The sequence below is a fragment of the Meles meles genome, chromosome 5, assembly GCF_922984935.1.
Source record: "Meles meles chromosome 5, mMelMel3.1 paternal haplotype, whole genome shotgun sequence".
Taxonomy (NCBI): domain Eukaryota; kingdom Metazoa; phylum Chordata; class Mammalia; order Carnivora; family Mustelidae; genus Meles; species Meles meles.
The window spans coordinates 152,161,633-152,176,048 of record NC_060070.1 but is presented as its reverse complement, the minus strand read 5'-3'; the positions used below and the strand labels follow the sequence as shown (position 1 = coordinate 152,176,048).

The 14,416-nt window shown below is 39.0% G+C and overlaps 1 protein-coding gene across 1 annotated transcript; it reads right to left on the bottom strand.

Moving 5' to 3' along the window:
* Window positions 1–923: 923 nt before the first annotated feature.
* Window positions 924–1,853, bottom strand: LOC123942327 (putative olfactory receptor 2W6). The gene has a single exon (XM_046006205.1). It carries the CDS (start codon window positions 1,851–1,853, stop codon window positions 924–926), a length of 930 nt encoding a protein of 309 aa, XP_045862161.1.
* Window positions 1,854–14,416: the final 12,563 nt, after the last annotated feature.

Genomic DNA, 14,416 nt, shown 5'->3' with positions numbered 1-14,416 from the left:
CATTACCGGATTCTGATTGTGTAAATTATATATTATATATTATTATCAATTGTAAATTATAGCTAAACTGAGAGCAATGCAAAAATAACTCTTGTCAGTGACATGTGAATTCAGTTCTGTCAGGTAGAAAAGGGATTGGCTTCTCTACCCACAGCAGAAAAAGCAATTTCTTATCTCCTTTCGAACATTCATTTCAACATTCCTTCATGTGTTATGAATTTATGGTATTTGACTTCTTTTTATTTTTTCATTTTTATAAGATTTTATTTATTTTTTAAACTCTTTTTTGAAAGATTTTATTCATTTATTTGACAGAGAGAGAGACAGTGAGAGAGGGAACACAAGCAGGGGGAGTGAGAGAGGGCTAAGCATGTTTCCCTCTGAGCAGGGAGCCTGATGTGGGGCGCTGTCCCAGGACTCTGGGATTAGGACCTGAGCAGAAGGCAGAGGCTTACCGCCTGAGCCACCCAGGTGCCCCAAGATTTTATTTTTTTAAGTAATCTTCACACTTGGTGTGGGACTCGAACTCACAACCCTAAGATCAAGAATTTCAGTCCCCCACTGAGCCAGCCAGGAGCACTTGACTTTTTTTTTTTTTAAAACTGGTTATTAAGTAAGTGTGCCTGATGCCTTCACTAATTGAGTTGCATAAAATCTTTAACACGTTTATTTTATATCTCTGTGAAATCACCTTACTGTTCTTCTAAGACTTAATTCTTTTTACTAAATATTATTTTGCTGAGATAGATCCGTATTACGTGTGGCTATGGTTGGTTCCTGTTGACTCTGGATACACTTCAGGATATTTATCCCTATTTTTAAAGACCCAAGGGTTTGACACATGGGCTAATTTTATTATAAACACAAAGTGAACGGCGGTATTTGAAAAAAAAATTCACCTAGGACTGCCTTTGTTGCTCTGCTCATTGCTGCCTCCCCAAAACCTTTCTCAGCGCCCCTTTTACCTCTTTATTCCTTAAGGTGTATATGAGTGGGTTGAGCATAGGCGTTACCAGGTTGTAGAAGAGGGTGAGGAACTTGCCTTGGTCCTGGGAGGAGCTGTTTCCCGGCTGCATGTACATGTAGATGATGCTCCCGTAGAACAAGGAGACCACGGTGAGGTGCGAGCTGCAGGTGTTGAACGCCTTCCGGCGGCCGGCCGCGGACTTGATCGTCAGCACCGCGGCGGCGATGTAGCCGTAGGAGACGAGAATAAGAGCGAGGGGCAGGAGGACGATGAGAATGGCGAAGGTGAAGGCCAGCATCTCCACTGCGCGGGCGTCCACACAAGCCATCTTGATCAGCGCTGGCATTTCGCAGAGGAAGTGGTTGATCCGGCGCCGGCCACATCTGGAAAGAGTCATTGTGAGGGGGGACATGACGATGGCATTGACCAGCCCGCTCCCCCAGGCCACAGCCACCAGTCGTAAGCACAGCTGGGGGTGCATGATGACCAGATAGTGCAGGGGCCTGCAGACGGCCGCGTAGCGATCGTAGGCCATCACGGCCAGGAGGATGCACTCGACGCTCCCCACGGAAAGGAAGGAGAAAAGCTGGACCACGCAGCCGGCGTAGCTGATGGTCTTGTCAGGGCCCCAGAGGTTCACCAGCATCTGTGGGATGCAACTAGTACTGAAGCACAGATCTAGAAAGGAGAGGTTGGCCAGAAAGAAGTACATTGGGGTGTGGAGTCGAGTGTCCAAGACGCACACGAGGATGATGGATGAATTTCCCAGCACGGCCACTGAGTATAGGACGAAATTCACTATGAAGAGCACCAGCTCGAGCTTGGGGCGGTCCGAGAAGCCCACCAAGATAAAACCGTACTCTGAGCTGTCGTTGGATTTTTCCATTGTCTTCCTTTCACATCGTCTGTGCACCTGATAAGAATAAAACGAATACCTGATCTGTATTTTCTGAAAACCAATGAATGTCGGGAAGTTTAAGGAACAGATAAGCCATCAAGTCTGGCAACCCATCCTAGATGAGGAGAGCGTCTGCCCGGCCATTTAAGCCCCTCATCCTTTATTCAAACATGGAACACAAATTACTTCAGTGTTGGAAAATTCCAATTTACAATCATCATCTTTTTACTAAGTAGGAATTGTCTTCCTCATTCATAAGACAAAGTATTTCAACTTTATTGAATATACATCATATCTAATCTCTCTTCCTGTGACAGCCATTTAAATATTTTAAGCTAAAAAAAAACCCTAAATTTTCTTTAGGCCAAGGTGTTTAATTTGCTACAATGATTCTTCCTATAACAAGGTTATCAGGTCTGTTATCACCTTATAACCATCTTCCACAAACCCTTAATGTCGACAATGACCTTCTGGAACTGTGACAACCAGGGCTGAGTATCCAAGATACGGTTTGAAAAACACAAAGTACAGGGAAACTACTGCCTATCATGACCTATAGTGATAGTATATTCTTTCTTTTTTTTTTTCCAAAGATTGATTTATTTGAGAGAAAGCACATGCAGGGGGAAGGGCAGAGCGAGGAGCACATTCTCCACGAGCGCGGAGCCCAATGAAGGGCTTGAAATCCAGGACCCTGAGATCACGACCTGAGCTGAAGTCAGACACTCAACCAACTAAGCCTCCCTGGCACCCCTGAATATTATATTCTTACCAAGGTGCTGTAAGTCTCAGTCACTTCATAGTGTCGATGTTACCTTTTTACTTAGGTTATAATTGGATCTACTAAATATTTACTTATCCTATGAAATACTGTCAAATCTGATCTCTTTCATTGAATTCTCTGAAAGAAAAAGTCTTCTGTAGTGTAGAATACCAGGAGATTCGGGGAAGATATTTTGTTGAATAATAAAATGGCAACTTTGGATATATTTGTCTTCTGGTAGTTTTGTGGAAACATTGATAACAAGCAATTAGCTTGCAGGAGAAAGGTGCATAGCAATAGGGATGAATGGAGAGCGAAGGAAGGAGACTGGTGCCTAGAGTAATTAAAAAAAAAAGTAAACTGAAAGGATTGACTCTAATATGGCTAAGAATAAAGAAAGCTGGATTTGTAAAAGACAGACTCATAATTGGAATAGAGGATACTAGGATAATAGTGACCTAACAAAGGAAGCGAGACAAATATGAAAATAGCAGAACGGCAGAAGGAAGGAAGTATACGTCATTCAGATCCTTTGTCATGTTGATTCTTTGATAATAGAAGCAAGAAAAAAAAAGACTAAAATTATTAAGTGGACATGATAAAATATCTACTCTGCTGTGTGATCTAGAGAATCCTGGGCTGCTTCAATTAATAGCATATTGAACTAGTAAGCTGGGAAAAAATAAAGACGGGAAAAAATAAAAATCTGTGTAGAACATAGATTGTTGTTATGAATATTTTAATTTTCAAATAAAATACTTGTCTTTGGTGAAAACTTCTCAGCTTCAAAGTTATTATAGTAAATTTATTTCTCACAAATACATTATACCAAAGTAAAAGAAAGTTTTCTTAATTTTCTCTAATCATGAGGCTTACCTGGTTTTAATTTCCCCAGTAATTTAGGGAGAACACATAGTAATGTTTTTTCTGCAGGTTGGGATTTGTTACCCGGATTTTATGGAAGACTGTACAGTTAATATAAGTAGAAATAGATGTGAGACAAATGCGCCAGAAATGATATAGATGTAGTTACAAAGATCTCAACTTGTCCAGAAAGGGGATGACCTCAAGCCCTGAACTGGCTTCATGCATTAGATTGTAGTTTCTTCCAGAAGCACTGTGAAAGCTGTGTGATTTTTCCAATGATTTGACTAAAGTGATAGGGTCATGATATATCCCCACCTCAGAGGAAAAGTAAAATGGAGTAATTGTCATAGGGTAGTTAAATTTTAGAGAAAAGAGGTCACTGTAATAAAAAAATTAGCATCAGCATTCTTCCCCTGTCTGCCCCCCATTTGGCCCAAATACCCAGCCTTCCAGAGGCTTTTAGGAGCCTTTAACCAAAACCCAAAGGCGAAGACTTCCTGCTGGCCCCAGAAGGAAACCAACACAGATGTGGATGCTCTTATAGACCCAGATAGAAAAAATGGAGGACTAATTTCTTAGCATCAACGATGGTCCCTGGAGGTTGACATAACACGTTTCCTTGATGAGACCACAGGGACTGCATATGCCTTTGGGTAATCAACAGGTCTGTAGAAGAGACTAGAAGAATATATTCTTAGGGGAAATCTTGGAATAACACCAGACGATTAGGAATCACAACCCTTAGATTCTTTTCTTGGTTTCTATTCAGAGTCATATCCTCAAAATTTGATCTTTTATTTTTGTGGTTAACTATTTCTGGTGTTTGGTGAGACAAAATGTTCAAATTTGGGGCACCTGTGTGGCTCAGTTGGTTGGGCGACTGCCTAAGGCTCAGACCATAATCTTGAAAGTCCCAGGATGGGAGTCCTGAGTCAGTCTCCCTGAACAGAAGGAGTCTGCTTCTCCCTCTGATTCTCCCTGCTCTCATGCTCTCTCATTCTCTTTCCAGATAAATGAATCGTTTCTTAAAAAGTTCAAGTTTGGGGCGCCTGAGTGGCTCAGTGGGTTAAAGCCTCTGCCTTCAGCTCAGGTCCTGATCCCAGGGTTCCTGGATCAAGCCCCATGTCTGGCTCTCTGCTCAGCAGGGGGCCTGCTTCCTCCTCCGTTTCTGCCTGCCTCTCTGCCTACTTGTGATCTCTGTCTGTCAAATAAGTAAATAAAATATTTAAAAAAAGAAAAAGTTCAAGTTTGACAATATGTTCCAAATATGAATAGCTTTTGAGCACCTCTTTATCCCTGAAAGGAGATTTAGTCTGTTTTCTGAGGAAAAAAATTTAAAGTCTAATTTCTTTCCCTCTTAATATAACTTTCAAAAGGATAACACAAAAGAGTATGTCAAGTTTCTCTTTGTCACTTGATTTATAACTTTAGTTTTTACTTAGATTGGTTAAAGTTCCTGGAATATAGTAAACATAAAATAATGACTTAGAATTTGATTGATTGATGTTCTTTAAGTTACATACAAACAAAAAAACAGAAACCACACTGATTACCCTTTGGAGAAGGTAAAATTGCTCCCAAGAAACTCCAAAATGATAACATCATGTCTTGCGACCAATGCAGTCAAGGACTAGAAACATTCTTCTCAGAGTGATGATAGCCTAAGAGTAACCATGAATCATATTCACTGATGTGACACATTCCAGCTTACATGTTTTCCCCAAACTGATGTTATTTGAAACTCATGGCCAACCTTTAAAAACCCACTTCCAAAGAAAAACATATATATAAGTTATCTGGGAAAACATATATATATATATATAAATTATCTGGGCTTAAGATGGCATTTTATAGTTAAAAAAATAATAATGAAGTTTAAAAAAATGTAGGAACAGAGCATGACAGCCAGTAGACCAACTGCAATGGTTAATCAGTCCTCAGCTAAAACCAGCTAATAGTTGTTGAAAACAGCAAAATAACTACAATATGTATTTGGAACAAAACAAATATTTTTAGTATCAAAGGGCTTTTCTGGCAGATAAGCTTTTCAGATAAGGGTTACACTTGCCTGGATAAGACAATGGGAAAAGGATGAGATAAAATGTAGTGAAATTGTAATTCATATGACCCCAAAATACATAAAACCCTTTCAACCTCATTTATATTTAAATAAATAAAAATTAAATGGATTTTTTAAAAGATTTTATTTATTTATTTGATGGAGAGATAGAAAGCACAAGTAGGCAGAGTAGCAGGCAGAGGGAGAAGAAGAAGCAGGCTCTCCACTGAGCAGGGAGCCCTATGCGGGGCTCAGTCCCAGGAATCTGGGATCATGACTTGAGCCAAAGGCAGCCACTTAACCGACTGAGCCACCCAGGCACCTCGGAATAAATACAAATTAAAACAATGAGATATTTTCAGATTGGTAATATCCTATCAGTGAAGATATGAGAGAATGGCACTCATACACTTTATGTAGGAAGGTAAATCAGGCTTAAAATTTTGGAGGAGAGTATTACCAAATTTAAATTTGGCAGATGTACAAGTCTTTGACCCACTAATTCCAATTCCTGGAATTTATTATTAGGATTGCTTCCATAGATGTGTAAAGAGATAAATATATATCTCTATATCTATCTATAATACATACGTATATATCAGTTACATTGTGGCTAAAAAAGGAAACAGACTAAATGTCCATTGACTAAATAATAATTATGTAAACCTTGCATAGTTGTAAAATAAATAACAGAACAAATTACACAAAAAAATGTAGTATGTGTATGTTGATATTGCTGTTGATATAGAATTGATATGAAATTGATATGGAAACAAAAATAGAATTATAAAGTATATTTCAAGTATATTATATATTAAATATTTAAAATATATTTATTAAGTATATTGACCATATAAAATTATATTAAATATGAATCGTTTTAAAACATGTTAAAATTAATAAAATTACTAAAATATAATTATGTTAAATATAGGAAAAACACTAAAGTTAAAAATTTGTTTTCAAGATTTCAGATATAGTACATTCTCACCTCTATGATTACATATATATGCAAAGATAACTGGTGTTTGGAGGAGATGAATCCTTAATCTTCATTTTTTTTAATTTAAAAAAATGTTAACATATAACTATATAGAATGTAACATGTAACCATGATGATGTTACTTTAAACATTTAAGAGTTAAATAAAATTTTGGAAATGAATAAAAATAATTCAGCTTGAGTTTAACATTTAGGTTTGATTTCAGAACAATCTTCACCTCACCAAGAATACATATTTTTGCATCTCACTCCTAAAGTGTGAACATTATTTGGATTGACTACATGCATATTTTACAGAGCCTGGGATTCCATCTTTGTGACACAGGACCACACTGACCGAGGGCACTCCAGCTGCTCAGTCTTCTGACCCCCAGTCATGTAACTGTATAATTACATTCAGCACTCCATCATATCCTCACTCCACGCAGGAATTTGGTAGGAGAAAAATTATTTTGCCTCTTTCACAAACTGACATTTAGGTAGGGAACACAATTTTTTTTTTATTTTAAATGTATTTATTTATTTTCAGTGTAACAGTACTCATTGTTTTTGCACCACACCCAGTGCTCCATGCAATATGTGCCCTCTCTATTACCCTCCACCTGGTTCCCCAACCTCCCACCCCCACCCCTTCAAAACCCTCAGGTTGTTTTTCAGAGTCCATAATCTCTCATGGCTCATCTCCCCTTCCAATTTCCCATAACTCCCTTCTCCTCTCCATCTCCCCATGTCCTCCATGTTCTTTGTTATGCTCCACAAATAAGTGAAACCATATGATACTTGACTCTCTCTGCTTGACTTATTTCACTCAGCATAATCTCTTCCAGTCCCGTCCATGTTGCTACAAAAGTTGGGTATTCATCCTTTCTGATGGAGGCATAATACTCCATTGTGTATATGGACCACATCTTCCTTATCCATTCATCTGTTGAAGGGCATCTTGGTTCTTTCCAAAGTTTGGCGACCGTGGCCATTGCTGCTATGAATATTGGGGTACAGATGGCCCTTCTTTTCACTACATCTGTATCTTTGGGGTAAATACCCAGTAGTGCAATTGCAGGGTCATAGGGAAGTTCTCTTTTTAATTTCTTGAGGAATCTCCACACTGTTCTCCAAAGTGGCTGCACTAACTTGCATTCCCACCAACAGTGGAAGAGGGTTCCCCTTTCTCCACAACCTCTCCAACACACGTTGTTTCCTGTCTTGCTAATTTTGGCCATTCTAACTGGTGTAAGGTGATATCTCAATGAGGTTTTAATTTGAATCTCCCTGATGGCTAGTGATGATGAGCATTTTCTCATGTGTCTGATAGCCATTTGTATGTCCTCATTGGAGAAGTGTCTGTTCTTTTTTTTTTTTTTTAATGATCTTTTTTGTTTGTTTGTTTGTTTATTTACAGCATAACAGTGTTCATTGTTTTGGCATCACACCCAGTGCTCCATGCAGTACGTGCCCTCCCTATTACCCACCACCTGGTTCCTCAAGCTCCCACCCCACCCCCGCCCCTTCAAAACCCTCTGGTTGTTTTTCAGAGTCCATAGTCTCTCATGGTTCATCTCCCCTTCCAGTTTCCCTCAACTCCCTCTCCTCTCCATCTCCCCATGTCCTCCATGTTCTTTGTTATGCTCCACAAATAAGTGAGACCATATGATACTTGACTCTCTCTGCTTGACTTATTTCTCTCAGCATAATCTCTTCCAGTCCCATCCATGTTGCTACAAAAGTTGGGTATTCATCCTTTCTGATGGAGGCATAATACTCCATTGTGTATATGGACCACATCTTCCTTATCCATTCATCCGTTGAAGGGCATCTTGGTTCTTTCCACAGTTGGCGACCGTAGCCATTGCTGCAATAAACATTGGGGTACAGATGGCCCTTCTTTTCACTACATCTGTATCTTTGGGGTAAATACCCAGCAGTGCAATTGCAGGGTCATAGGGAAGCTCTATTCTTCATTTCTTCAGGAATCTCCACACTGTTCTCCAAAGTGGCTGCACTAACTTGCATTCCCACCAACAGTGGAAGAGGGTTCCCCTTTCTCCACATCCTCTCCAACACCCGTTGTTTCCTGTCTTGCTAGTTTTGGCCATTCTAACTGGTGTCAGGTGGTATCTCAATGTGGTTTTAATTTGAATCTCCCTGATGGCTAGTGATGATGAACATTTTCTCATGTGTCTGATAGCCATTTGTATGTCTTTGTTGGAGAAGTGTCTGTTCATATCTTCTGCCCATTTTTTGATGATTCTCTGTTTTGTGTGTGTTGACTTTGAAGAGTTCTTTATAGATCCTGGATATCAACCTTTTGTCTGTACTGTCATTTGCAAATATCTTCTCCCATTCCGTGGGTTGCCTCTTTGTTTTGTTGACTGTTTCCTTTGCTGTGCACAAGCTTTTGATCTTGATTAAGTCCCAAAAGTTCATTTTGGCTTTTGTTTCCTTGGCCTTTGGAGACATATCTGGAAAGAAGTTGCTGTGGCTGATATCGAAGAGGTTACTGCCTATGTTCTCCTCTAGGATTCTGATGGATTCCTGTCTCACGTTGAGGTCTTTTATCCATTTCGAGTTCATCTTTGTGTACGGTGTAAGAGAATGGTCGAGTTTCATTCTTCTACATATCGCTGTCCAGTTTTCCCAGCACCATTTATTGAAGAGACTGTCTTTTTTCCATTGTATATTTTTTCCTGTTTTGACAAAGATTATTTGACCATAGAGTGGAGGGTCCATATCTGGGCTCTCCACTCTAGGGAACACAAATATTTTTTAAAATCAAACCAGGAAAAATGACTTGTAACACTGAGACCAAATCGCAATTTGGCTGATAAAAGCTAGCACAGTTTCTACTAGATATTAGTCTGATCCCTCTGAATTAAACTTCACTTCAATTCTGTGGGCTCAGACTGAAACTGTAAATGGAGCATTACCCCAAGTATTTTTTTTTCCAACTACTCATTTTTTTTATCAAATTAGCTCAATTTTCTTATTTGTTCAAGGTAACGGTATGAATAGTATGGAAGAAACCAAATATAATAAGACACTGTTTTCTACCTTTAACTATTTTACCTTTTTTTTAAAGATTTTATTTATTTATTTGACAGAGAGCAAGCAAGGGAAGCAGCAGGCAGAGGGAGAAGCAGGCTCCCCGCTGAGCAGGGAGCCCGATGTGGGACTTGATGGGGGAGGTCCCCTGGGATCATGACCTGAGCTGAAGGCAGATGCTTAAGGACTGAGCCACTCAGGTGCCCTTTACATTTCTTTATATGAGCATAAAGCTAATGAATCTAAATAACTAAGAAGAAAATGCAGGGTTTTGATTCTTTTGTTTTTTTCTATTTGCCCTTCTAAGTGAAAAGAAAATATATGCCTATTATTTCATTGAACAAGTGATTTATTTGCCCTGAGAATTATGTTCGCAAGGAGATGAGAAAGAAAGATGGAATCACAGACTGGAAAATCTGAAGAATGAGAAATGTTTGGATCTGTTGAAAGCAGTTTTTCTTAGGACAGTTCTGCTTTCTGGTGAAACTGAAATATGGCTACATTTACTCATGTGATTCCCTCTGGATTACTGTGGAGAACCTTAAGGGATTCTGGATGGTGAGGGCCATGAGCAATATTTAAAACTAGAGCAGGTGGGAGAGCAATTTTCAACTTCTGCAGTTTTTATAAAAGTTGGAAGGAAGAACAGGACCCTGGAGAGCTCATTACAAAGTCTTAGATTAGGACTGCTGATGACAATGATCTCATCTTCTCCATGTCCACAGGGATGGGCTCTTGGAGGGTAGAACTGATTGCCACATTCTCCCCGTGCTGCATGCAGCTATTAAAAAGTTTCCAATGAGTTCATTATAACTCACAGAATGGAGAAATCTCTAGGGTTATCTGCCTTAAAGGAGAAACAATTAGGAACTGATGGCAGTGGAGAATTAACTTGAGTCGGCCCCTGCCGTTGGGCTCCCTTAGCTGTACATTTGCTGCTCAGAGCTATTCGGTAGCCCTAGGGATTTGCTGAACAATGTTATGTACACTTGAACTTTCAAACAAAACACCAAATCTCAACTCTCCCCATATAACTGAAATGATCATCCCCTCACTTGTAGATGGCATTTTGTTGAACTGGGATTTACTAGGAATATTTAGGAAAGCTGTTCTCTATCGGTGACTTTTTGTTGTTGTTCTGGACTTACTCTTGAGCAATAATTCCCATAAAAACTCGTAATGCAGGTTTACTCTGGGAATACAACAAATTTATTTAGCAAACAGTTGCAGTCACTGAGAAAGACACATAGTATATAAATAAATTTTATGCATCTCCCCTTAAGGATAACACAACCCAGAGGAAGGTAAGAATGAGGACGTTATAACATTGTATCAAAATTACTGTTCTATTCAAGACAGAAAAAAAAGATAAACATTGGTTTATTGATTCTATTGTGTTGTTAATTGCTCATTATTTTTCCACTCTACCATATTTCTCTTCCCTTTAGATGTTGTACTCCCTGCTGCATTCCCAATGCCTAGCAAAGTGTTAGCAGTAACTCAAGAAATGATATGTCAATATATCAGTTAATCTATAAGGTGATATTAAATATAACATGTTGAAGACTTGCTGTCTTTTACAAGGAACACTTTGCAACAACAAAAAGCACAGCTAATTTTCGATAGAACAGATTCAAAATGATGACATCTGTATCATCTTTCATCTTCATGCATCTCCATTTAACATAAGTAAGTATTTCTCAGTTTATTGACAACTATGTACATGTAGTTAAATAAAAATAATAAGTGGAAACAGGTGACACATAGTAAAATTAAAGATTTACATATGTAATGTCCCAGAAACTCATACCTATAGAAAAACTTGGACATGGACCCAAGCAATAGATACAGTAATGTTTTGTAGTGAATCAAAATGGATGACTCTCACATGACATTAAATCAAAGTGAAGAAAGTCTGCCATTGATGAAGCCATCATGATGGGACTTAGAAGCCATGTTAACCGTTTACGTTACAATAATGGCAATGGAGGGTTTGGGGCAGAAGTGAGTCAGTGCCACAGTTACAACTAAAGTATGCCATTAATAGATAAAGAAGACGTGTTGTATATAGACTAGAATATTGTTTACCCATAAAAAGAATGAAATCCTGCCATTCTCAATGATGTGGATGGAGTTAGAGTGTATCATGTAAAACAAAATAAGCTAGAGAAAGACAACTACTACATAATTTCACTCATATGTGGAATTTATGAAACAAAACAAAAGAGCAAAGGAAAAAAGAGGCAAATCAAGAAATATAACTCTTAACTCTAGAGAACAGGGTTATCAGAAAGGGTTGGTGGGGGGGGTTGGGTCAAACAGGTGATGGGCATTAAGGAGGACACTTGTGATGGGCACAGGGTGTTGTATGTAAGTGTCCAATCACTATATTGAACACCAGAAATTAATATTACACTGTATGTTAACTAACTGGAATTTAAATAAAAACTTTAAAAATGGGTCACCTGGTAATAAAACAATAATTAAAATTTTAAGATTTTTAAAAATAAAATAAATATAAAAGGGGCACCTGGGTGGTTTATTGGTTGGGCACCCGACTCTTGATTTTAGCTCAGGTCTTGATCTCAGGGTCCTGGGTACAGGCCCCACATTGGAGCTCCATGCTAGGCATGAAGCCTACTTAAAAAAAATAAAGAACTTAAAAGAAAACCACTTAAAAATAAATAAAAGAAATAAAATCTTAAAAAAAAAAGTATGCCATGAATAAACATATTTTAGTATGAGCATTCCCACTGGTGTGGGAATGAATTTGAAGAGGACAAGTTTAGAGGCCAAGGGAGAAATTAAGAAATTATTGTAGTTACATAGGTGAGTGATAGAAGTAGAAAGTAAAAACAAATTCAAGAAATATGCAGATATTGAAGAGGAAAACTGACAAGATTATTTATTGCATGCAAACAATGAGAAAAAGGACCGACTCATGGCTGCTGCTTGAAATTCTGGTTTGACCAATGGAATCCTGCCTACAAGCGTCTCTCTCACAAGCAACACCTCGGATTTTTCCAGCTGACTTCGTCTTGAGCTCTGATTCTAATTATCCTTAACTGCTCCAATCCATTGGTCTACCTTTTTTTCCTTCCTATCCGCTTTCTTCCTTAGCCAAAATATCCATAACAAAACTTTGGTTATGTTCAACCCTCTATCAAACACCTGCCTCTCCTAATGCAGCTTGATATGACTGGAGAAAACTCTATTTTGTTTCAAATCCACAAGTAGGCCCCAGTGCCGCTGGGCAATTGTGCCCTACATCCTTAGTCCTGTACTTCCTGCTGGCACTTCTTCTAGTTCCTCAAGCCACCAGGACCTCCTCGTTCACTCTCCCTGTCAGTTTATGAACTTTGCACCTAGTTCTTCTGAGAAAATCAAGGCAATCAAAGAAAACTTTACAGACTCCTCTTTAGTGACCTCCTCTCCCACCTGCTGATGTCACGCCCCTAAGTATCCTCTGCCATCCTTCCAGTTACCACAAATGAACACTCATCGTCAGAGCAAAGCCAGACCCTGCATGAGTTCTTTATGTCCCATCTGCCTCATCTTCTCAGGGGCAGAACTCCAGAAATTTGCCCATCCTTCTAGATCAACAAGTTCTCACTTTTTGCTATCTCATTCCCAGGAGGAAACAAATATACTGTTAATTCTAACACCTCTAAAAAAAAAAAAAAACACACAACAAAACTTTGTTAACCCTAATTTCCCCACCAGGTAAATTTCTGTATAGTTTAATCCTCTTCATAGAAATATTCCTCAGAGAAACTCCATTTCTCCCATTCTTTTTTAAACCTACTTTAGTCTGACATTTGAGCCTGTCATTAATACAGAAACAAGTTTTTTCAATGCCCCAAATTGCCTCCAGTTTTGCAAATACAACGGTGAATTTTAATCCTTATTTGACCTACTGTCCTCTCTCCTTATTACACTTCCTTCAGGTGACTATTTCTATCAATGAGCATGGGAGGAGGGAGGTAGGTGCTGTCTTGGATTATAGGTCTCTAGATCACGAGGGTCTAAGAGACACAGATGCACACTCCATGGAGTTCCTAGACTTTGGGCTGGATGCCAGGAATGATATGGACTTTGAAGACGTCTCTCTCTTGGAAGGGTTGAGCATATTTTGCAGGAAGGGAAAAAAACAACAGTGTTTGATGATGATAAGAGTGAATGAGAGTCATTGTAAGCACCATTTACCAACTGTCCCCATTTCTTATACCTTCTGTATCCATATGTTAGGATTGTATTTCCCTGATCCCTTAAATTAAGATACGACCATGTGACTTGATTTGGTCAGAGAAATGTGAGCAGAAGTAACATTTGTCCCTTCTAGGAAGAAGCTCTAAACCCCAGGAACAGTTCCCCTCTGCTGGGCTGATCATGAAAGCACAACTGAGCATGAAACCTCTATTCTGTTTGTCCCAGAGTGACTTTGATGAACAGCTCTCATAAGGGCTTCACTGGATACCAGTATTAAAGAGAAGTAAGCTTTTGTTGTATTAAGTTACTGTGATTTTGGTTTGTTTATCATATTAGCACAGCATAGACCACCTTGGCTGGAACACATTCCTGGTTCCCGCTCCAGCTGTCTATACCTGTCTTGTTCTTCAAAGAGATGTTCATTCATGCTTTTGTCTCTTAGCACTTATTCTGCCTCTGCCTTCTGACTAGCATTCTTCCCTCAGATGTGCTCTCAGCTAGCACACATACAACTCCTTCAAGACCTTTGCTCAAATCCTACCTTCTACCTGAGACTTACCTTGACCATGCCGTTTCTTATTGAGAGTCCCCATCAGCATTCCCAAATTCTCC

Bases quoted from the DNA above. Each gene is read 5' to 3' on its own strand.
- LOC123942327 (XM_046006205.1), bottom strand. From the start codon at position 1,853: ATGGAAAAATCCAACGACAGCTCAGAGTACGGTTTTATCTTGGTGGGC.